Source organism: Hyla sarda, chromosome 8, assembly GCF_029499605.1.
Source record: "Hyla sarda isolate aHylSar1 chromosome 8, aHylSar1.hap1, whole genome shotgun sequence".
NCBI classification, from domain to species: Eukaryota; Metazoa; Chordata; class Amphibia; order Anura; family Hylidae; genus Hyla; species Hyla sarda.
The window spans coordinates 169,145,260-169,170,290 of record NC_079196.1 but is presented as its reverse complement, the minus strand read 5'-3'; the positions used below and the strand labels follow the sequence as shown (position 1 = coordinate 169,170,290).

The following is a 25,031-nucleotide window of genomic DNA, read 5'->3' as shown; positions in this document are numbered from 1 at the left end:
GGCTGTAATACTACTGTGTGAGACTGGCACGCGAAAATTCGCATATGCGAAAATTAGCATATACAAAGTTTCGCATATGTGAATTTTCGCGTATGCTAATTTTGTATATGCTAATATTCACATATGTTAATTTTCGCATACGCGAATGTTCGCATATGCGAAAATAAAACAATATAACGAATATGCGAATATTCGCGAATATATGACGAATATTCCTCCATATATTCGCGAATATTCGCGAATTCGAATATGGCCTATGCCGCTCAACACTACACAGGAGAAGCCGGAGCCAGAAGCAGCGCGGATCCGACCCCGGGAACAGGTAATTATAAAACCGGGGATGGGGGAGGTAATGGGGCAGCGGCGCCGATAGCCAGGGGGAGAGAAGCGGTGGCAGCAGGGCTCTAGACCCCAGGAAAGGCAGGGGGAGAGAAGCGGGCAGCGACGGCCTCTCTCCCCCTGCCTTTCCAGGGGGCTTCTGTGGGGTCAGAAACAGTGTATCGGGGTATACACATGCACACACACGCACCCTCATTTTACCAAGTATATTTGGGTAAAAATCTCTTTTTACCCAAATATCCTTGGTAAAATGAGGGTGCGTGTTATAGGCCGGTGCGTGGTATACCCCGATAAATATGGTAAGTCATTCCTTCGTGTGTTCCATTCCTTTGGAATACACTTCTGGCTTTGGCTCAAAAACTGCAGTGGCAGTATTTAAAAAAAAAAAAAAAAACACAAGAAAATATCTGTGTGGAAACCTAGCCTTGTCAGTATTAACCCCTTAACGACGCAGGACGTATATTTACGTCCTGCGCCGGCTCCCGCGATATGAAGCGGGATCGCGCCGCGATCCCGCATCATATCGCGTGGGTCCCGGCGCTAATCAACGGCCGGGACCCGCGGCTAATACCACACATCGCCGATCGCGGCGATGTGCGGTATTAACCCTTTAGAAGCGGCGGTCAAAGCTGACCGCCGCTTCTAAAGTGAAAGTGAAATTGACCCGGCTGCTCAGTCGGGCTGTTCGGGACCGCCGCGGTGAAATCGCGGCGTCCCGAACAGCTGATCGGACACCGGGAGGGCTCTTACCTGCCTCCCCGGTGTCCGATCGACGAATGACTGCTCCGTGCCTGAGATCCAGGCAGGAGCAGTCAAGCGCCGATAATGCTGATCACAGGCGTGTTAATACACGCCAGTGATCAGCATTAGAGATCAGTGTGTGCAGTGTTATAGGTCCCTATGGGACCTATAACACTGCAAAAAAAAAGTAAAAAAAAAAGTGTTAATAAAGGTCATTTAACCCCTTCCCTAATAAAAGTTTGAATCACCCCCCTTTTCCCATAAAAAAAATAAAACAGTGTAAAAAAAATAAAAAATAAACATATGTGGTATCGCCGCGTGCGTAAATGTCCGAACTATAAAAATATATCATTAATTAAGCCGTACGGTCAATGGCGTACGCGCAAAAAAATTCCAAAGTCCAAAAAAGCGTATTTTGGTCACTTTTTATATCATTAAAAAATGAATAAAAAGTGATCAAAAAGTCCGATCAAAACAAAAATCATACCGATAAAAACTTCAGATCACGGCGCAAAAAATGAGTCCTCATACCGCCCTGTACGTGGAAAAATAAAAAAGTTATAGGGGTCAGAAGATGACATTTTTAAACGTATAAATTTTCCTGCATGTAGTTATGATTTTTTCCAGAAGTGCGACAAAATCAAACCTATATAAGTAGGGTATCATTTTAACCGTATGGACCTACAGAATAATGATAAGGTGTAATTTTTACCGAAATATGCACTGCGTAGAAACGAAAGCCCCCAAAAGTTACAAAATGGCGTTTTTTTTTCGATTTTGTCGCACAATGATTTTTTTTTCCGTTTCGCCGTGCATTTTTGGGTAAAATGACTAATGTCACTGCAAAGTAGAATTGGTGACGCAAAAAATAAGCCATAATATGGATTTTTAGGTGGAAAATTGAAAGGGTTATGATTTTTAAAAGGTAAGGAGGAAAAAACGAAAGTGCAAAAACGGAAAAACCCTGAGTCCTTAAGGGGTTAAATCCTTTAGTATCTATGTAATGTCTTTTTGTATTTAGCTAACAGTTCTATAGGTAAAGCAATCAAAAAGGTTATAATGGGAACCCCTGCTGCCCCTACCAAAATAATGGTGTTGATAAACCTTTGTCTGACACTTTTGCACAGGGGTTGATATATATAACAAGTGGATCCATGCCCTAAATTTTTATCAAAATCACATCTCTCCAAAATCTAGTTATAGTCTATGCGATCAAAAGCTTTAGAATGAGGATAATATGGGATGATTTCCAGAATCAAGGTTTGATATATAAGTCTGCATGTTAGTACTGTATAACTTTGTTGCATTAACCCAAGAAAACTGAAAAAAGTTGAAATAACCGATGTTCTTTAAGTTTGAAAGTAACTTACAATTTAGTGATGACTTTAAACTTCCTGAATATAATTGGCTCAAATGTTGATAGAACAGATTATAAAATGTTATGATATGATATGCAAAAATAATTGCGACATTTACCAAATAGCAATGAATTGTAATGTAAGTATTTAGGGAGTTAATTTGCTTTCCATAATATCGGAGTGGTGCTGTCTACTGAACTAGAACTTTACATATCATGTCTAATGGAAGAAGTTTATTAACTTGAATAACTTGTCTTCTGCTGACAACAAACAGTTTTTGTCTTTTCTGTGGCACTTTATTAAACCTTCCATCTGCTTGCTATAAAAATAGTTTTTTTTTTCTTTTCTTTCCTGAATTGCAATGTATCATAGATATTCATATACACTTCACACTGCAAAATGATACTATGGGAATGATATAGCATTTCATCTGAAGAAAGAAAAAAGCATCGTACTCACCGTATCTTTTGCATATTTACTGAAGATCACTTCATATCCAGATCAACAAAATAAGGTGTCAGACGCCAAGGGCGGGGTGGTGCGGGTGCAGGGGCATGCCTGAGGCTCAGTCATGCCCCTGCACCTGCACAATCTCTCCCTTGGCGTCCGACACTTTATTTTGTTGATCTAAATATGAAGTGATCTTCAGTAAAAATGCAAAAGATACGGTGAGTGCGATGCTTTTTTCTTACTTCAGATGAAATGCTTTATGACCCTTGTCATGATGAATATGCACCCTGTTAATTATATCACTTGTCAGGCAGAGTAAGTGGCAAGGACCAAGCTGGAAATATTACATCCACCTGTAATGCCGTGAGCTACCTATACTGGTGCAAAAATCCCCACCAGGATCACATGGAATTGGAATTTGGTGAATTTTGGTGAACCTATATCTACTACATCTGTCAACAGTTTAGGGCCCGTAAAAAAGGTAACATTGCTTAATATAGGAAAGGGAGAGGAGTGTAAAAGTACCTGGACTGATGGCCATGCAGGTTGCATAATTAAGAAATCTTTTATGCCCATGATGGCACTATCACCAGTGCCCAAGAGGTGGTCCCTTCATGTGCAGTGCTCTCTGCAGTGAATGCTTCTCTGCCCCCACCTCTCAGCTCTAAGGGCAGGGGGGCATTCAGTGCAAAGAGCTCTTAGCACTGTATATGAAGGGTCCACCTCCTGGGCACTTGTAATAGAGGCACCGGGAAGAGTTAAAACTAAGATTTATCAGTCTTCAAACCTGCATGACCCCAGGTACGTTTACACTTCTCTTCCCATCCTCTGACAGACTACCTTAAAAACCAAGCAATACAGCCATGAGAGCACCAGATAAACATGTATATGGGAGAAGTAACTGCTTCTATAATACCTACCCCATTTACACTGTAGCCCAGATCTCCGTAAAGCAAAAGGGGCAAAATCCTTTCATGTTTAGAATAGTGGAGATGTTCAGGAAATTCCTGCTTTCTATACACCTTTAAATTAGGGTGAGCCGTAATAAGAGCCTGATATACTTCTTCTTCCTTGCCTTCTTTTGGTACAATCATTCCAAAACCACCATAGTCCAGGATGTCAAACTTAACCGTGTCTTTAAAGGAAATGAAATCTGACAGTCTAATTTCATTTACAGCAGGTGCTTTCTTGACTGTGGTCATGCCGTGGTCAGATGTAATGATCACATTTAATTTATCTTTGAGCTTGTTTTTTTCAATTGCTTCTAAGAGATATGCAATAGTTCTGTCTATTTGTTTAATAATTGTTTTTCTCTGTTCAGTTTCTGGACCATATAAGTGTCCGGTTTTATCTGGTTCTCCATAGTAGAGTGTAACAAAGTCCAAACCATCTTCATTGAACCATTTCATAACAATATCTATGTTATCTCTCCACTCATTCTCGTCACTGTCAGGATGGTCGGATAACTCTGCCAGCGCTTTATTAACTGTTTTACCACTGTAGTTAGCATTTCCTCCTGGATAGTGAAGGGAACCAGCCTTTAAGCCCTGGAAAGACAAAAACATTCAATGCAGCCAAGAACTCATCTTACCCTCAACCTTTTTGTCACCTTATTTTTCACCTTTATTTTCAGTCTGTTTAAAGTATCACAAAGTATCATAAAGTTTTGATCGGTCAGGGTCTGGGTGTCCAAACCCCCAACCATTATTAGTCTGACAAAATGACTTTTCCACTGCTCTCCAGCATTTTTCTTTGACATTGAAGGAAACTTTGAGGCATCATTTGACATAGGGGAATGACGCAAATACATTTCTTACTATTCATTCCAGTTATATTCAAACCCCACCTCAAATCTGCTTGTACTACATTAAAGGTTCAAGCAAGTGTAATATGGCCTAGATGAGAAAATAACCACCAAATAGAATTCTTGTTTGAATGTTCATTTAGTTTGATCACCAGGTTTAGAGAAAATTTCAATTATGACCGCCATTTGTGGTAATGACAGAATTTGATCCTTTTAAAGGGGTACTCCTCCCCTAGACATCTTATCCCCTATCCGTCATGCTGCTCCAGCCCCTGTATCGTTCGTCATTATGCACAGAGCGAACTCGCTCTGTGCAGTAATGATGGCGGGGTGCCGCAGCGGCGATGCCCGGTGTCCCCAGCAGCGGGACCGCGGCGATCTAACATCTTATCCCCTATCCTTTGGATAGGGGATAAGATGCCAGGGGTAGAGTACCCCTTTAAGGGAAGAATGTATTATTGAGTCTATTGCCATATTCTGCATCAGTTGGGGAGAAACAAAGGGCCCTATTACACAAAGCAATTATCAGTCAAACAAGCCAATATTGTCCAATAATGCTTCTTTGTTGGCTGAGTGTGCACTTTTGCTTTGCAAAAAAAACATTGTTTGTTTCATCTTCCCGTGTAATAGGGGGTATGTGGCCAACGAATGGTGCCAGCAAAGGGTCACATGGACAATCCAGATCATCCAGATCATCCACATCATCTTCCCTTCCTGGTTTGATCTGAATGTATAAATTAATTTTCTTTAACCGTTCTACTGTGTGTAACTAATCAACTACAGTCATAAACTGTTATGGGTCTGTACTATGTATATACAGTGATCCCTTAACTCACAATATTTTCAACATACAATGGTCTTTTCTGGACCATCGTAACTTTAAACTAAACTTAACATGCAATTCTACAGACAGTCCAGATCTAGGAAATGTGTCAATATCTGGAAAAATTAACCAATCAGAATGGGCATTTCACTACAAAACACCTGTATTACTGAATAGCATGCACTGGCTGTCTGTCTTTACCTGTGCCAGGGTTAGGGTGCGTGCACACCACGTTTTTGCTATACAGTTCCCGTGTCAGGTTTTGATTCCTCAAAACCTGACTAAACTGTATCAAAATGTGTGTACAAATTTTAACCCGTATACGGTTTGAAAATTGATGTCCGGTTGCATAAATTTTTAAAGAAAAAAACGTATATGTTTTTTACTTTTAAATAACAAGTTTCACTTGTTTGATGAAAATTCCAAGAAAAAAAACTGTGCAAAGTCAAAAACCGTATGTGAAAACCGTATGGAACCTCACGCATATATGGTTTTGTACGGTTCCCATTGACTCCCATGTTAAAAAAAAACTAAAAATATATACGGTTTAATACAGTTTTTCACCGGACCAAAAACCATGGTGGACTACGGTTTTGGGTAGGGTAAAAAAACGGACAAAACTGTATAAGATGCAAAACGGACTAAACTGGATGATACCTTTCACATATGGTTTACAAAGTTAAGTCAATGCATACGGTTTTCTATACTGTTCCGTACAGTTTTTAACTTGAAACTGTATATGGAAACTGTATAGCAAAAACGTGGTGTGCATGCACCCTTAACTACTCCTATGGTCATCAGGTGGAGCGGCTCTGTTTTACTTTTTTGGGACACTGTGTGTACTGTACAGGACCCTGAAGAAGCTCCTGTCCTCTACATAGACAGTGATTTACAGCTTCAAACAGGTCTTTCTTACTTTTATATGTAAGGACTTGCTTTATCTGTATAAGATATTTACTTATTTTTATTTAATCCTCTACTATTTTTGGATGACATTGATGATGATTCAATCTGCTTTATTTCACATAGGTGTTTCTTACCTAGTAGCATTGGTTATGGTAGACAATACAGTACATTGTATAGGATCCATGCACACAGTATGGCATTATTAATATTGCATATTACAACACCAGTGTGAACCTTGTGATGAAAACATAGGGGGACATGTATCATTATTTGTATATGGTAGAAGCAGTTTACCCCTTTTGCCGAATTCTAAATTATGCACAGATTCGCTAAATTTACCAATCAAGCGCAATGAGTTTCATTAAATTGCGGGCAAATATAGTAATCTCCTCATACCTCCACTCTTTGAAAAATGAAATTGATGACTTAGAGCATCTTGCTACGTGCAGTCCAAGATGGCTTATATTTGCGTAAAAAAAATGGTCATTGCGCAAGATTTCTGCGGGTAAATGAAATGTACGCAGTTAATAAATTTGTGCGTACTAAGTATGTCACTCCAAGCTACACATCTGGACGAAATGCTCCACCAGAATGTATGCAAAAAAAGACGCAAAAAAACAGCTTTGCGCAAAAATTTTAACACAAAACAGGGGTAAAATCTTTGATACATGTCCCCCATAGAGCTTACAGGGGAAATAAGATAGTTATTATAAAATACATAAATACTGTGGATGTACAGTATTTGTGGGTAATGTATGATACCACTTATACTGCACAATATTTTTTATGCTGTTTTAAATAAATGACCCTATAGGTAAATCAAAGCCAACTCATCAAAATGACTATTTCACTGCTCTCATAACTTACCCACAGTCACATATATATTGAGCTGTGCGACACAGCAATTCAGCACAAATAAGGTAATAAATAGGGCTTACTGTGTGAAAGCGTGCATTCTTAAATGATTAGTATGGGTGAAAACATAGGTCATCGGGTAATATCTGTCACGCCACTGATAAAATTTAAAGCTATGTTCAACAGTTATTTAAGATTATGCAATACCTATCTAAAGTCACCGAACAAGGAACATAATATTCAGTACAAATATTAATGTTAAAAATACACTTAAAAGAATCAGCTGCAAACAGAAAAATGGCACAAAGCATTGGTGTTTAGAAAAAATCACAAAATTCCCATATGCATATCTATCTATGCTCAAATAAGGTATATATTATATATACTTCAGCATAAAAGTATATAAATGAAATACAGGGAATATACATAGATAATCATGAGCAGTAAAGTATAGCAAAATGCAGCGCTGGAAGGAAAAAAAAACCCTGAAGACGCACATATGTAAAGGAGGCCTTACATCTTACCATCTGATAGCATGCTATACTCACATATCAGAATCAGTGTGTCAACCTGTCCGATGCTAAAGGACATCTGCAGCAAAATACAACTTATCCCCTATCCACAGGATGCCGCAGCTGACATGCCCCCTCCATGTATCTCTATGGGAGAGGGGGGTAGGCAGCGTTTGTGCTTCCTCTCCCATAGAACTGTATGGGGAGGGGGGCGTGGAGGGGCCATACCGCTGACCTCAGAAAGGTCGACGCTACACACATTAGCCACTCACAAAGAGTGGCAATGCGGGGGCCTGTGCAGGAGATCTCGGGGGTCCCAGCGGTCAGACCCCCACGATCAGACACTTATTCCTTATGCTGTGGATAGGGGATAAGTTGTCTTTTGCTGCATTTGTTCTTTAAGATGTAACAGTGACTTGTGGTTCTTTAATGGTAGTGGGATGTTTTTCTTTAGATTAAAGGGGTACTCCACCCCTAGACATCTTATCCCCTATCCAAAGGGATCCCCGCTGCGGCACTGCGCTATCATTACAGCAAAGAACGAGTTCGCTCAACACGTAATAACGGGCAGTACAGGGGCCGGAGCATTGTTGCGTCACGGCCCCGCCCCTTGTGATGTCACGTCCCGCCCCTTTCAATACAAGTCTATGGGAGGGGGCGTGGTGGTCGTCACGCCCCCTCCCATAGACTTGCATTAAGGGGACGGGCCGTGAAGTCACGAGGGGAGGAGCCATGACATCACGCTGCTCCGTCCCCCGTATCGCCCGTCATTACACACAGAGTGAACTCACTCTGTGCTGTAATGATAGCGGGGTGCCGCAGCGGCAATCCCGGGGGTCCCCAGCAGCGGGACCGCGGCGATCTGACATCTTATCCCTTATCCTTTGGATAGGGGATAAGATGTCTAGGGGCGGAGTACCCCTTTAAGCTCTTTACATTCCCTGTTTGTCCTTTTTTGTCCGGTTTTCACACCTATCTACTGACATCACTGCTTATGATTATCTATGTATATTTAATTTATATACTTTTCTGCTGAAGTATTTATAATATATACCTTATGTGAGAACAGATAGATATGCATATGGGAATGTGATTTTTTTCTCAACACCAATGCTTTGTGCCATTTTTTTCAGTTTGCTGCTGATTCTTTTAAGTGCATTTTTAACATTAATATTAGTACTCAATAAAGTTTTTTCTTATAAATACTATGTTTGTTGTTTGGTGACTTTAGATAGTTATTTCATATATTTATTGTGTCACTGAATCCTTTTCTTTGCATTTGGCTAATTCACAATTTTACACTATGCATTTCATGCTTACAAATATCTGATTCATAGGAAAGTGTTAATACAGTGTAAATGGAGAGATATTTGGTTAAAGTCACATATTATTGAATGGCTAAAGTCAGATGGTGTACTTATATCTGATATAGTTAGCCTTATAACTAAAAGTATCATCACTTGAGACTTCTCGATTATGGGACAAATGTCCATACAATTCGGGTGCTCTTACACAGTCTATTCTGGCCATGAGTAGCACCTGCAGCATAGACAATAGCACCACCAGGGCTGCTGCAAGGATTTTTGTCGCTTTAGGCAAACCCTAACTTTGCCGCCTTCTTGACTTTGCCTATTGGCTGCCAAAAACACTATATTACACGTGGCCTTGCAAATGCGCCACAACAGTGCAAAGATATAGGCCGATTTTGGCCTCAATACATTAAAGCCCAATAGACTTTAATGGGATTCCGCACTCCCATTCACACTTCTGAATTTCCGCATGAAGATTCCGCATGGATTCCGCACCAATTCCACACAAAATCCGCACAAGCCAGAAACCACCCAAATGAATGCGGAAGTGGAACTGGTGCGGATGTGCGGAAATGTTGTCGTGTGAATAGACCCTAAATGGTTCAAAACACAAGACAGCCGTGCACATTACTAACATAGAGACTCAAAGCTGAACCTACATTTTCCCGAATAAAAGCCCCTCTCACTGCACCCTATAAATGCCAACTGTAAGTTGTTACCTGAACTGGTGATGGTGATTTGTCTCCTGTCCAAGGTGTTTACCAGCAGGTCTGGACTGGTGCACTCCTCGTAGATCAGCAGGTCTGGTCAGTTTTCACCAGGCAAAGGGAGCACTCTACAGGTAACAAGTCCTGGGAAGAAAACTCACCCAAGATTTCCAGCAATGCCCTTATCCATGCTTAAGCACACCAACTATGGACACCTTAGGCTCAGCTTCAACCACATTCTAAAATTTACAGATCAGGGAGTCCACTCTCTGGCATTTTTTATAAATGAGGGTAATGCTGGACAGAGGCTACTCTACTCTACCTATAGTGGTACAATTCAAGGGCGCATGCTGGGGGAAACTCTCCATGTGTAGCTATAACTAAAGCATATAAGGGGACATGACGTCACCCCTTACGTGTGCTTTTCAACCTGTGTCTTTCTGGCTGTTCTAAAACTACAACTCCACATGCAGACAGATTCCGCTGTCAGGGCATGATGGGAGTTGTAGTTTTTCAGAAACTGCAGACCAGATGGGGACACTGTATTAGAGGATCCTCCAGGCTGCCCGAGCATGATGGGAGTTGTTGTTTTGCATCAGCTGGAGTGCCACAGGTTTAAAAACATTGTTTTAAAAAACAGATGAGTGTTGTGTCTAAATAGTGCGCCACCATGACTCTACAGTTTAAGGTGGGTAAAGCAGAAGACCAGATGTGACCCCAGAAGCTGCAGGTTACCCGCCATACATACATTCGGTAGCAGGCGGGGGATACGAGATGCTGTAGCCCTCACCCCCCTTGTGTAGTCCGGTCACTACCTGCACATTAGTGCCGCACAAACAGGGAGAAGACTCTAAGGATCCTCCTGTGGCCTAATTCTCCTATCCACATAGTACATAGTGTACAACTAAGTCTCTCTGGAATTGGCCTGTGATATAGGTGCATATTATCAGTAATGATAGAAAGAGGTCTATATCAATCCGGAATTTTTGTATATATAGTACAAATCTGGCCCAGTGAGGATTCCAGCCGTAAATCCGCCCCTCACACAGCCCCCCCAGCCGTGTTCTCAGAGCCCCACAGACACTCATCGTCTTGTACTTGCCCCTGGTCTCTGCTCAGATGGACGCCACTTAGTTTCAGCCTCTCAATCCTCCTCTCAGCTACTGCCAGTTCCACAGAAACAAGATGGCAGCTGATTCCCTTCCTGCAGCCCATACCACAAGGGCCGGTTGTGCTATGGGAACAGCGTTCCTGCTGTGAAAAAAGACCTGTGATTACACATCCATATGAAAATGGCCAAACTCCATTTACTGCACCCCGGCCTACACCAATTATTGTCAGGGTACTTCAACAATGGTACAGCAACAGTCCCCTTCAACATGCAGTCCCATGTAAACACCATCTCCACTCTCTTCAACTGAACTTACAATCCAAGGTAAATAACATGACTCTCTCCCTTCAGATCCCTTCAACATCACTCCCCTACCACCTACATACAGTCCCATGTAAATGACATGATTCCCTTCCTTCACTCTTACAACATACAGTCCCATGTATGTAAATAACATAATTTACATAACACATACAGTCCCATGTAAATAAAACCACTTCTCTGCCACCTACATACAGTCCCATATAACATCACTACCCTACCACCTACATACAGTTCCATGTAAAAAACATACCCCTCTCCCTTTCACCCCCTTTAGCATACAGTCCCATGTAAATTATATCACTACAATAACACCTACATACAGTCCCATGTAAATAATATTACTCTCCATTACACTGTAACAACCCCCAGCAGCCACTTACCACTTCTTCTTGTATACTTCAGCACTATACAGGCTCCACCCCTTTGACAATTAGGTACCGTCCCTTAAGGTGATGCCACCCACCAGGAGCAGCTGTGAGACCAGTATATGTGCAGGCTCTTTTTCTGCAGGGGAAGCCCGGGAGATTTGGGTGACATTCTCACTGACAATCAGCCCAGCCAGGCAGGCGGGGTGTAAGGGAATAAGGTCTATGTGTACGGTGTCCGTTTTAGGACATCGTCAGTCGTCAGCCGTAACTCTGTCCTCCGTCAGGTGACACAGTGTCCCGCCTCCTACCTTGGACCAATCGCCATCAGTCGTCAGCCGCAACTCCATCCTCCGTCAGGGGAAACAGCGTCCCGCCTCCTCCCTCACACCAATCGCTGTCATCCTTCAGCCACAACTCCCTCCTCCCTCATCCAAAACTCCCTCATCCAAAACGCTGTCATGCCTCAAACGATTCTCCCTCAGACACAACTTCCTGCCGCATAGCAGAGCCGACGCTGCACAGCATGTATAGCTGCACAGCATGTATAGCGGAGTCAAAACTGTGAAACTTGCACGTGTATACTACTGACACTACATGTGCTACAGAGTCTGTATAGTAGAGTCGACAGCAGAACCCGTATAGTAGAGAGCCGACGAGTTTTTCGTCTGAGGGATGACGGAGTTTCGGATGAGAGACTTTAAGATGACGAAGGAGGGAGGTGCGACTGACGCCTGACGGAGATTGGCCAGAGGGAGGATGGGGGATGCCGTTTCACCTGACAGAGGACGGAGTTGTGGCTAATGACTGACGATGTCCTAAAATGGTCACCGTATGTGTGGTATTATGATATGGTGGAGGGGACTCGGCCCGGTGGTTTCTGCTATATAAGGAGGGAGGGGGCATCAGGGTGCTGCTGTTGCTGCTGTTCTGCCCCCTTCTAGGAGCGCTAGTGTGGCACTCCAATCTATAGTTTAGCACTAAGTTGTCCCCATCACTGGGGATGCAAGAGGATGCTGCTGCGTGGTGAGACAGATTGATGATGCAGAGAAGGAACGTGGAATGGAGCAGTGGGTTGGCTCGAGCTCTTTTCATTCTTTATGGAGATGCAAAAGATAGCAGTGTATAGAGCTCGGCTATCTTTCTTGGCTCCATAGAGAATGAATGGTGTGCACACTAACTTATTGCTCCATTCAGTGAGACAATTCAGGTCCCTGTTCCTGAGATCATAAGGGGGTGCCAGAGGTTGCCCACCCTGCAAATATACTTTTAGTCCCTATCCTGTGGACAGTGGGTACATTTTAGTGGCTGGATAACCCATTTAAAGGAATAGCAAATCTAGTTGTTGTCCAGCAGTAAGCACTAAACCATAAGTGATATCCACAGCTGGAATAGACTGTGTACAAGCACCTGTAATGAATATTAAAGTCAATTTATTGTATACTATGTGATTACAATTAAAAGGGTAGTCCGGGAAACAGAACTTATCAGACACTTATTACCTATCCACAGGCTAGAGGATAAGTGTCTGAACGTGGAGGGTCCCAGAGGTCAGACACCCCCATGATCAGAAAGTGTCTGATCGCATGGGGGTCCAAACACTGGGACCCCTTGCAATCTCCTATACAGGGCCCTGTCTACTTACCCATCCTTAGTGCGCACCAGCCTCCACCTTCTTGGATGAACGTAAGTGGCGGCCCACTTAGCCAGTCATTGGTCCCAGCGATGTCCTGCCGCAGGCGGTGATTGACTAAACAGCCCATCGGGAAGGTGGGGGCCGGATTGCGCAGATGAAGGGTAAGTAGTTAAGGCCCTCCACTCGAGATAGTGTATCCTGTCCCCCCCTTCTCCCGATCAGACACTTATTCCCTATCCACAGTGTCTGTTCCCGAGTTCAATTCCCTGGGCTACCCCTTTATTGACACCTTGTCATCTAATGTAGTTAACCCCACTTTAAAACACCTTCATTTATATATGACCATTATAATTTATGTTACAAGTTTATTACATAATTAAAATATAGCATAAAAGATATGAAAGTACTAATAGGTAATACAATTAATAATAATAATAATAATAATAATAAGGGTTATAAAAATAGAATTAGTAAAAATAAAAAGAAGAAACATCAATTGTAGCCAATTATATTGCAATTCCTAAAGAGCAAGTCCAAGTGTAGGAGGGGATGGCATCATGTCTCAAACCTCTGGGGCCCAGGTATTAGAGAAATGAAGGCATGTTAGGTATGTAGTAAAATAACACATGTACTTCCTCTAGTATCATGAATGTAATGGGTATCATACGGCAGCAAAAATCAGATAGAAACATATGACCTCAGAGTGCTTCCATGCCCAGTGCTCTGCTGTGCATGACACCTTTTGTTGATTCTGATCATATAAATTTAGTTAAAAAAAATGATATGATATTATATTACTAGCATATAACTTGTATTGCTTGGTGTCACCTGATTCTGTGCAGTGATCCATAGCGGAAGCGCTCCATTGTCCCACCATTCTGACATATTTTGTGTTTTTTTGAAAGACATCTTCTGCAGCGTCTCCGTATTAAACATCAAATTGTGGATAACGCCATGATCTTCAACCCATCGTCCTGTAAGAATCATCAAATTCCAGTCATATGATGTAACAAAAGGCAACGTATGAAAGATGTAAAAAATAAAAATAAAAAAAAAGGCAGACAACACGAGAAGTTGGTGAAGCAGTTTTTTCATGGAGCAAATTGAAATAGTATTATATATTTAAAGGAGTACTCTAGCGAAAATTAAGTTATCCACATTCACAGAATAGGGGATAAGTAGCCCCAGAGGTCGGGCCCCCCACAATCTCCAGGAAGGGACCCTGGCTCTCTCAGTGAGGAGCGCATTTAGTCTACCAGTAAACATCACACGCTCCGTTCATTTCTATGGGAGTGCCGCTGAGTCCCGAGGGCTGTGCTCGGGTCATTTCAGTACTCCCACAGTGCCAGCCCCAGTGGTTGGACCCTCCGCAATCAGCTACTTATCCCCTATCTTGTGGATAGGGGATAAGTACATTTTCGCTGGAGGTCTCCTTTACTGGTACTCAGCTGGAAAACTTATTTTTATTTTTTTAATCAACTGGTACCAGAAAGTTAAACAGATTTGTAAATTACTTCTATTAAAAAATCTTAATCCTTCCAGTACTTGTCAGATGCTGTATGATCCACAGGAAGTTCTTTTATTTTTGAATTTCCTTTCTGCCTGAATACAGTGCTCTCTGCTGACACCTCTGTCCATTTTAGGAACTGTAGGAACAAATCCCCATAGAAAACCTATCCTGCTCTGGACAGTTCCTAAAATGGACAGAAGAAAAAAAAAAAGAAATGTGGATGTGGATCATAACAGCAGCTGATAAGTACTGGAAGGATTAATAGAAGTAGTTTACAAATCTGTTTAACTTTCTGACACCAGTTGATTTAAAAAATAAAATAAAATACGTTTTCCAGTGAAATATCCCTTTAATGCGGTGAAATTGCATTGGGATATAATGGAATGGAAATGGGTCATTGGCTTTGGGGGAATTACCAATTATCAATCTCACAAATAACAAATTCAGCAAAAGAAATTATCTGCAGTGAGATCAGAGGATAAAATGTGGTGGCAGCTGAATGTATAAACTACTATAAAGTATAAACTATGAAAGACTATGGGATAGATATGGGGTTAGTGTTAAGCAGAAAATATGGTCTGATTGTTTTTTTGCACATGAAACCCAACAGCTTGAGATGTTTTCTACAGTAATTCAACATTTGTTATTTATTTGGGATAGATCCAAAATATGTCATCTTTTAGGACCTGGAAGCAGGATGAAATAGCTCTGTAAAATTTAAAATTTTCTTTTGTTTAGCGTGCCTTTAAATTAGGATAACATTTCTGCATTACAGGGCAGCTTCTATTAAGCAAATGCCTGAGGAAGTTACAAACTCAGAAACACTTGTAGGATCAAGAGCAATATGTGACTGGTGCTACTATCGGTTCAACCCACCATTCAGTTTTTTTTTTTTTTTACAGGACTTGGTGGGGTCTGACTGCTGGAGACCACCACAATCTCCTGTACAATCTCCTGTACGCATGAAGTGATGGCCGACATGCCCCCTCCATTTATCTCTATGGGAAAGCCTTTCGTGCGAGGGTCGACACGCCCCATTCCCGGAGAGAGCTGGGGCCCTGTAATGGAGATCACAGGGGCCCCAGTGGTCAGACCCCCCTCGCGATCCAAAACTTATCCCCTATCCGCAGAATAGGGGGATACATTTTTGGGGATGATATATCTCCTATAAGGCACCATACTTATCCGATAAACCATTTAAGCAAATCAGCCTTATGCCGGTTTCACATATGCATAATATGGCTGCATTTATAAACATACTTTAGTGGACAAAGAGCAATCAGGGCTCTTAGAAAAAAATAATAAACACTCTTTTGGGCTATTGGTAAAGTACAAGTTCAGACAGAACTAGTTCTATCAGAACCAGAGCCTTTTGAAAGAGTTCGGCAAACCGGCAAAACCAAACTTTCGAAACGTTTGCTCACCTCTAAGGGTGTATGCACACCACGTTTTTTGCATTACAGTTCCCGTATCAGGTTTTTGGATGAAAAACGGATTCCTCAAAACCTGACTAAACTGTATCAAAACGTGTGTACAAATTTTAACCCATATACGGTTGAAAATCGTATACGGCTTGAAAAATGATGTCCGGTTGCATCCGTTTAAAAAAATAAATAAAAACTTACATTTTTAGCTTTGCACTACATTTCGAATAAAGTTTCACTTGTTTGATTAAAATTCCAAGAAAAAACTGTGCAAAGTCAAAAACCGTATGGTGAAAACCAGATGGAACCGTACTCCCATGTTAAAAAAAGTACGTAAAATACGGTTTAATACAGTTTTTTACCCGGACTAAGAAACGTGGTAGACTACAGTTTAGGGTACGGGTAAAAAAAATCTGACACAACCTTATAAGATGCAAAGCGGACTAAACCGGATGATGTGCTTGACATATGGTTTACGATGTTAAGTAAATGCATACGGTTTTCTATACAGTTCCATACGGTTTTTAACTTGAAACCGTATACGGGAACTGTATAGCAAAAACGTGGTGTGCATGCACCCTAATAAGGAGGAAATATAACCATCATACTGACTTTGTTCTGTAAACTGACCAATATTACCAATAATACCAGTATACAAAAAAGGTATATTATCACCATACTGTTACTGAGCAAATCCAGTATACCAATATCAATATTACCAATAATACCAGTATAAAATGAGGGAATATTATCACCATACATATTACCATCATACTGTTACTGACCAAATCCTGTATACTGAGACCAATATTACCAGTAACACCAGTATATCATGAGGAATATTATCACTATACATATTATCATCATACTGCTACTGACTAAATCTTGTATACTGAAACCACATACAGTTAGACCGTTGAGTAGGAAGGCACCACCTGTATGTAGGTTCTTCTATAATTAGTAGTTGTCCACTGTATGGAGGTTCCCCTGTAGATAGTAAAAGATAGTAGACTTTTGGATTCTCAGGAGTCGGAATGCTGAGACACCACCAATTAGTACAATAAAGGGGCAGAAGCACCACTTCAAGCAATGAGTGGGTGTCTCAGCACCTAGACCCCCCACCAAGCCAAACATATGACACTTCTCTATAGCATGTCAGAAGTTTGTTTTAAAATTTAGGTATCCCTTTAAAGATCTGGGTATGGTGCTGTTTAGCCTATTACCACTTGTTAAACATTTTGTGAAGCTCAACAATAGTAGAAATATCTATGTTAACTTTCATAACTTACCAGTGATTGTGGTGAAGTGAGAAGGAGACGTCATTGTCACAAAAGGTGGGGTGATATATTTTGCCTTCACACCAGTCTCCGCCAAGTAGTCCAGGAGTGGAGTATCAACATCTTGATCATAATTCCATCGAAATCCATCAAACGAAATCACAAGAAGCTTGTTATGTGCTTTTTTTCCATTCTTAAAGACTGGCTTACAGAAAATGATGGTCGCAAATATAAGAAATAATATTACAGACCTATAAGTGTACATGGTGATGTATAGACAGAAAGCTATTGCTGGGATGTGCTAACTGTCACTGAGAAATCTGTATTTCTTATCAATCACTTATCAGGCCAAAGCTCACTTAACTTATTACCATGGGAAAATGTGCCCAAGCATTTACCTTCAAGGCCTTTTTTTGTATTGCTTATCTAGTCAGAAATGTAACATCAACAACAACCTAATCATACCAGTAATATTTACTGCAGTTATCAAAGAGTTATCAAAATACAAATAACCACGATTGTTGACCAGCCTCAAGCAATAAGACAATGAAGGCAGTAGCATATTTACAATCATATGTACTTACTAGGGATGAGCAAATCGAATCTGACGAATCCGAATTTGTTACGAATTTCAGGAAAAATTTGATTCGCAACAAATACAAATGTTGCCGCCATTCGATCTCGCAAATCGTTTCATTAAACTCCATTTAGTGTGGTTCAGGCTTCAGAGGCCGGATATATAAGGACATGTGAGGACATGGGGCAAGGAATCCTGGGAAGGTTGGAACAAGGGTCGGCGGGATGACCCTGAATCACATGCAGCATGCAGCCTATCAGCAGCCAGCCACCCCTGTGATGTCACAGCCCTATATAATCAGCAGCCATTTTGTGGCCAGTCAAATCAGCATTCTATTACAGAGAGAAAGGGACAGAGAGCAGTGTGTGTTACACAGAAAAGCATTTTACAGCAGCGATTCACCTTCAAGTCACATCAGCGTTCTATTGCAGAGAGAGGGACAGAGAGCAGTGTGTTGCACAGAAAAGCTTTTTTACAGCAGCGATTCCCATCAAACCCACATCCAGTCTAGAAGCACTGATAGGGAAGGGAGTGAGATTGAGAGAGAGAGAGTGCAATTTTGGGTGCAGTACTGGTGTGTACAACAACTGAAAAGCTAAAAGTAGCCAGCCTTTATTAATTGTAACCTGTGCGTACATCTAAGTGGTGTACCATTTTGTTCCTGTTAAAGTCTTAAGGGCCTAGATACTGTGAAGGAAAAAGCCAGGAAAAAGTACATACCTGCTGATATTGTAGACAAAAACTTTTTTAAGCGTACTGAAGAGCATTGTCCTCCCCCTCATAAGTGCATACCACATGGGTACATCTAAGTGGTGTACCATTTTGTTGCTGTTAAAGTCTTAAGGGCCTAGATACTGGGAAAGGCCAGCCAAGAGTACACACCTGCTGGTGTTGTAGACAAATACTGTTTTAAGCATATTGTAGCACATTGTACTCCCCTCATAAGTGCATACCACATACGTACATATAAGTGGTTTACAATTTTGTTTCTGTTAACCCCTTAAGGACCGGGGTTTTTTCCGTTTTTGCATTTTTGTTTTTTGCTCATTGCCTTTAAAAAATCATAACTCTTTCAATTTTGCACATAAAAATCCATATGATGGCTTTTTTTTTGCGCCACCAATTCTACTTTGTAATGACGTCAGTCATTTTTCCCAAAAATCTACGGTGAAACGAAAAAAAAATCATTGTGCGACAAAATTGAAAAAAAAACGCCATTTTGTAAATTTTGGGGGCTTCCGTTTCTACGTAGTACATTTTTCGGTAAATATGACACCTTATCTTTATTCTGTAGGTCCATACGATTAAAATGATACCCTACTTATATAGGTTTGATTTTGTCGGACTTCTGGAAAAAATCATAACTACATGCAGGAAAATTAATACGTTTAAAATTGTCATCTTCTGACCCCTATAACTTTTTTATTTTTCCGTGTATGGGGCGGTATGAGGGCTCATTTTTTGCCCCGTGATATGAAGTTTTTAACGGTACCATTTTGCATTGATAGGACTTATTGATCGCACTATTTTGGACTTTGGAATTTTTTTGCGCGCACGCCATTGACCGAGCAGTTTAATTAATGATATATTTTTATAATTCGGACATTTCCGCACGCGGTGATACCATATATGTTTATTTTTATTTTTATTTACACTGTGTTTTTTTTTTATTGGAAAAAGGGGGTGATTCAAACTTTTAATAGGGGAGGAGTTAAATGATATTCATTCACTTTTTTTTTTCACTTTTTTTTTGCAGTGTTATAGGTCCCATAGGGACCTATAACACTGCACACACTGATCTTCATCATTGATCACTGGTTTCTCATAGGAAACCAGTTATCGACGATTCTGCCGCATGACTGCTCATGCCTGGATCTCAGGCACTGAGCAGTCATTCGGCGATCGGACAGCGAGCAGGCAGGTAGGGGCCCTCCCGCTGTCCTGTAAGCTGTTCGGGATGCCGCGATTTCGCCGCAGCTATCTCGAACAGCCCACTGAGCTAACCGGCAACTTTTGCTATTAGAGGCGGGTCCCGACTTCACTATGACGCCGGGCCCGCCGTGATATGATGTGGGGTTACTGTGTAACCCTGCGTTATATCAGGAGAGCAGGACCAAGGACGTACCGGTACGTCCTTGGTCCTTAAGGGGTTAAAGTCTTAAGGGTCTAGATACTGTCAAAGGCCAGCCAAAAGTACACAACTGCTGGTCTTGTAAACAAATACTGTTTTAAGCGTAGTGGGGCGTATTGTACTCCCCTCATATACACACTAAGTATGTCAGGGCCAGGATGTGCACAGAGGAGTGGCAGAGGCCTAAATCTATCAGGCATAGGTCGCAGAAGACTACGGCCGAGTGGCAGCAGGAGTCGCAGCAAGAGGCCTGAGCTCCCGGTATCAGCTAGCTGTCATGTCTCGACCAGCAACCCATCTGCCGTCATCGATTGGTTAACACAGTCATCCACATCATCACAAGTGACATCTGACACCACGATTCAACAGTTGGTGGGTTCCTCAGACACAACCCTCAGTTGGCATGGCCCGGGAACAGTCCCTGTCCTCCCATTACCTCTGTCCTATGCTGTTCCCTCCCCCACAGAAGTATCTTATGCTGTGGGCTCAGCTGTGGGCTCAGCTCCACTATTTAGTGAGGACGATCTACTAGAGGACAGTCAGCAGCTACTGCGCAGCCAAACGTGCCCGGGGTAGACCACTTGCTTTGCAGCAGCATACCTTCCCAGGAGGTAGTGGAACAGGGGTTCCTGAAGTCGGCGGCAGTAGCAGTCAATCAGTGCAGACTGTTGGTCGGAAAATCGGCTACTCTGCAGTGTGGCAGTTTTTCATCAAGCATCCAGAGGATGTTAATCTGGTACCATGCAAGATGTGTCAGCAGAAGGTTAAGCATGGCCAGGATTCCAATATTGGCGCCACGACTCTTCGTCATCATATACAGCGTCACAATAAAGCGGCCTGGGAAAACCGTGGCTCCAATGTGGTGGTCCAGCCTGCTGCATCACCCAGAAGCATGCCGCTCCCTGTTTCAGCCAGCCAAGGCTCCACCACCTCAGCCGAAGGGAGCTGTGTGTCATAACCATCTTTTGTCGCTCCAGATGCTTCTGCTCCTCTTACTTCGAGTCAGTCATTCCGCCAGCAATCCATCGGCGAAGCCATGTCCAAGAGACAACAGTATGCGCCCACTCATCCAACAGTGCCGAAGCTGAATGTGCTCCTTTCCAAGTTGCTTGTGCTGCAGTCCCTCCCTTTTCAAGTGGTGGACTCTGCACCTTTAAGAGAACTGATGGCTTGTGCCGAACCGATGTGGCGAGTCCCAAGCCGTCATTTCTTTGTGAAGAAGGCAGTACCAGCCTTGCACAATTTTGTGGAAGAGAAGGTGGGCCAGTCCTTGAGCCTGTCGGCGTGTACCAAAGTGCACAGCAGCGCCGACGTCTGGAGCTGTAACTACAGTCAGGGACAATACATGTCCTTTATGGCCCACTGGGTGAATGTGGTTCCTGCACAGCCACAACACAAACTTGGACAGGTCACACTGCTTCCGCCTCCATGCTCTCAAGCCGTTGGTCCTGTTACAGTGTGCAACTCCGCCTTCTCATCCTCCACCATGTCCTCAGCCTCCACTGCACGGACAAGTCTTAGTGCCCCTCCAGTATACCAAGTGTGCAGGGCATGGCGGTGTCACACTGGTCTTTACATGGAGTCACACAGGGGAGGAACTGCTAAAAGTCATTCATCAAGAAATCAAATCATGGCTTACTCCACGAAAACTGGAAATGGGAACCATAGTGACCCACAACGGGAAGAACATCTTGTCTGCGCTGCGACAAGGAAGCCTGAGACATGCGCCCTGCATGGCACACGTGTTCAATCTGGTTGTCAAGCGGTTCCTGAAGTGTTCCCCCGCATCTCCAAGAGATCCTAACAATGGGAAGGAAACTTTGCATGCACTTCAGCCACTCATACACCGTAAAGCACACTTGAGCTGCATCGTCAGAATGTTATCCCCCAACATAGTCTGATTTGTAACGTTGCCACACATTGGAATTCCATCCTCCATATTTTGTACCGACTATACGAACAGAGAAAACCCATCACCGATTTCTTGATGATCCAAGCGGATAGGGGAACTTCCCTTACTATGTAACTATGTAACTTTAATGTCAACCAGCGGCAGCTCATACGTGACAACCTGCCGTTTGCTCTGGCCCTTTGAGGAAGCCACTTTATTAGTCAGACACCAGGATTACGGGATGAACAAAGTTATTCCACTGCTTCATCTACTACAACATGTGTTGGAAGCGATGGCTGGTCAGGGGACTGGAGACGTGGTGCCTACATCTCACGGCCACATGAGCCCTGTGGGGGCTGAACTGGAGGAGGGGGAGGGGCACAGTGGAGTACAGTTTAGGAGAGGAGAAGCAGAAGCAGCTAGAGGAGGTAGAAGGTTATAAGGAAGGCAACACAGAGGACCCAGACACACCGTGGCAGTATGTAGTGGTGAAGGAGGCAGGGAGTCCTTCCAAGTCACTTGCACAAATGGCACGATGCATGCTCACTTGCTTGCGTAGTGACCACCAAATTGTCACCATTTGGCAGCGGGATGATTTCTGTCTCTCCACCTTATTGGACCCTCGTTACCGCCACAAAATAGGGGCTTTTTTTTACACCCAATGAGAGGGAGGACAAACTGACCTACTACAGAGACATCCTACATAGTCAGTTGGCCAATGCCTATCTGTGTCAGCGTCCATCCTCTCGCAGGTCTGACTCGGGGGGCCCTCTGCGCTCACCTTCCCCTGCCATGGCTGTTGGAGAGGGGTGGGGTGGCGGCAGCAGTACCAGCTCCATCAGCAGCAGTCTGAGTCTAAAGTTGCTGACGAGCAGCTTTCTTCACCCACATAGTGAAGCAACTCATCAGCAGCAGGTAGACCTGGAACAGGACCTGAACCAGCAGGTGGTGGCATACCTTGACATGTCCATGCCAACACACCTTGAAGATCCGCTGGATTTCTGAGCAGCCAAACTTGATTTTTGGCCGCAATTAACAGAGTTTGCCCTGGAAAAGCTGTCCTGCCCAGCCAGTAGTGTGCCATCAGAGCGGGTGTTTAGTGCGGCGGGGGCCATAGTCACCCCAAGGAGAACTCGTCTGTCCATGAAAAATGTGGGGAGACTGACCTTTGTGAAGATTAAAAAGGCATGGATCAGCCAGGATTTCCAGCCACCAATGCCTGATGCATCAAAGTAGATTGACCATGGTGCCACACCAACACTTCACAAATATGGATAGTGCAAAACATATTTAAGGTGCTGCTCCCCAGTTACAGACATTCCTCCACATCAGACCACAAGTAAGTATTGAGAATATGCATTAGCTACAACTTAACTTTCTTTTAGGATAAAATATATGTACCTAAAAAACCCCATGAGCCACCTACACCACCAAGTATTGATGTGATGCAAAGACCTCTAAAAGGTGGAAGGGAGCAACATATGGTCCATTGTAACCGATGGGGGGTAAAAACTTCCCCTGTAAGGCCCTACTCTCGCATTATTAATTCCCTTCTGGGCAAGTGTTACTCTCCCTAAAAAGGATGGCTCCACAAAGGAACCTCTCCCTATTTCCACCTACAAACACTGCCATTTCACATGGTTTTTAGGTGGAAATAGGGAGAGTTTCCAGTGTGGGGACGCCCTTTTTAGAGCGAGGAACACTTGCCAAGAAGGGAATTAATAGGGCGAAAGTAGGGCCTTACAGGGGAATTTTTCAACCCCACCTGCTACAATGGACAATACATTGTTCCCTTCCACCTTTTCTAGGAAAGTTTTACACAGGAACCTCTCCCTATTTCTACCTAAAAACCCTGGGAAATGGCAGTGTTTGCAGGTGGAAATAGGGAGAGGTTCCTGTGTGTGACTGTCCTTTGTAGGACGAGTAACACTTGCCAAGAAGGGAATTAATAATGCGACAGTAGGGCCTTACAGGGGAAGTTTTTACCCCCACCGGTTACCATGAACCATACGTTGTTCCATTCCACCTTTTAGAGGTCTTTGCATCACATCAATACTTGGTGGTGTAGGTGGCACATGGTGTTTTTTGCACACCTTTCCTTTTATTTGATTTTAAAAAGTGTAAATTTGGTACATATATTTTATCCTAAGAATAATATTAAAAGTTAAGTTTTACGTAATGCATATCCTTAACACTTACTTGTGCACACTTACACTTTTACAAAAGAGACCGTTTTCTTCTGCTTACCTGCCTCAGCTACTATTCTGATCCTGCCACACGCCTAAGGCCCCACATCTCATGCCAAGTTCTCCTTTTTTCACCCACCTTCATCACCAGGTACTGGTATTGCCAACCACCGCCCCATTATGTCACTGGGTCACTTTCAAGACTCCGGATGCAGCTGATGCCACCTCCAGGTTGTCTCATACTGCCACCATATGTTTTCCTCATGCTGATGCCAGCTCCAGGCTGTCTCATTCTGCCACCATATGTTCTTCAAATGCTGCTGCCACCTCCAGGCTGTCTCATTCTGCAACTATATGGTCTCCTCATGCTTCCGCCACCTACAGGCTGTGTCATTCAGCCACTATATGGTCTCCTCATGCTGCCGCCAACTCCAGGCTGTGTCACTTTACCGCCGTGTTATGTTCTCATGCTGCTGGCACATTAAATAACATTTTTTAGGTTCATCTATTTGAAATCTTCAATTTAGATGTTAAAAAATATCTTTAATCTTTTTAATTGTGAGGCCCTATGGTCTCGTCAGGCTGTTGCCACCTCCAGGCTGGGTCATTCAGCCACTATATGGTCTCCTCATGCTGCCGCCAACTCCAGGCTGTGTCATTCAGCCACTATACGGTGTCCTCATGCTGCCGCCAACTCCAAGCTGTGTCATTCAGTCACTATATGGTCTTCTCATGCTGCCACCAACTCCGGGCTGTGTCATTCAGCCACTATATGGTCTTCTCTTGCTGCCGTC

The 25,031-nt window shown here is 42.9% G+C and overlaps 1 protein-coding gene across 1 annotated transcript in view; it reads right to left on the bottom strand.

Annotated features, from left to right (window-relative positions):
- LOC130285308 (ectonucleotide pyrophosphatase/phosphodiesterase family member 7-like) overlaps positions 1 to 18,159 on the bottom strand; it is a 44,876-nt gene extending 26,717 nt beyond the window's left edge. Inside the window, exons 1-4 of the mRNA XM_056536664.1 lie at positions 18,037 to 18,159; positions 17,465 to 17,657; positions 14,070 to 14,215; positions 3,809 to 4,435 (exon numbers count right to left, since the gene is read on the bottom strand). Of these exons, the coding sequence (XP_056392639.1) occupies positions 3,809 to 4,435; positions 14,070 to 14,215; positions 17,465 to 17,657; positions 18,037 to 18,159 (1,089 nt within the window). The remainder of the gene's footprint in view (positions 1 to 3,808; positions 4,436 to 14,069; positions 14,216 to 17,464; positions 17,658 to 18,036) is intronic.
- Between the last annotated feature and the right edge of the window lie 6,872 nt (positions 18,160 to 25,031).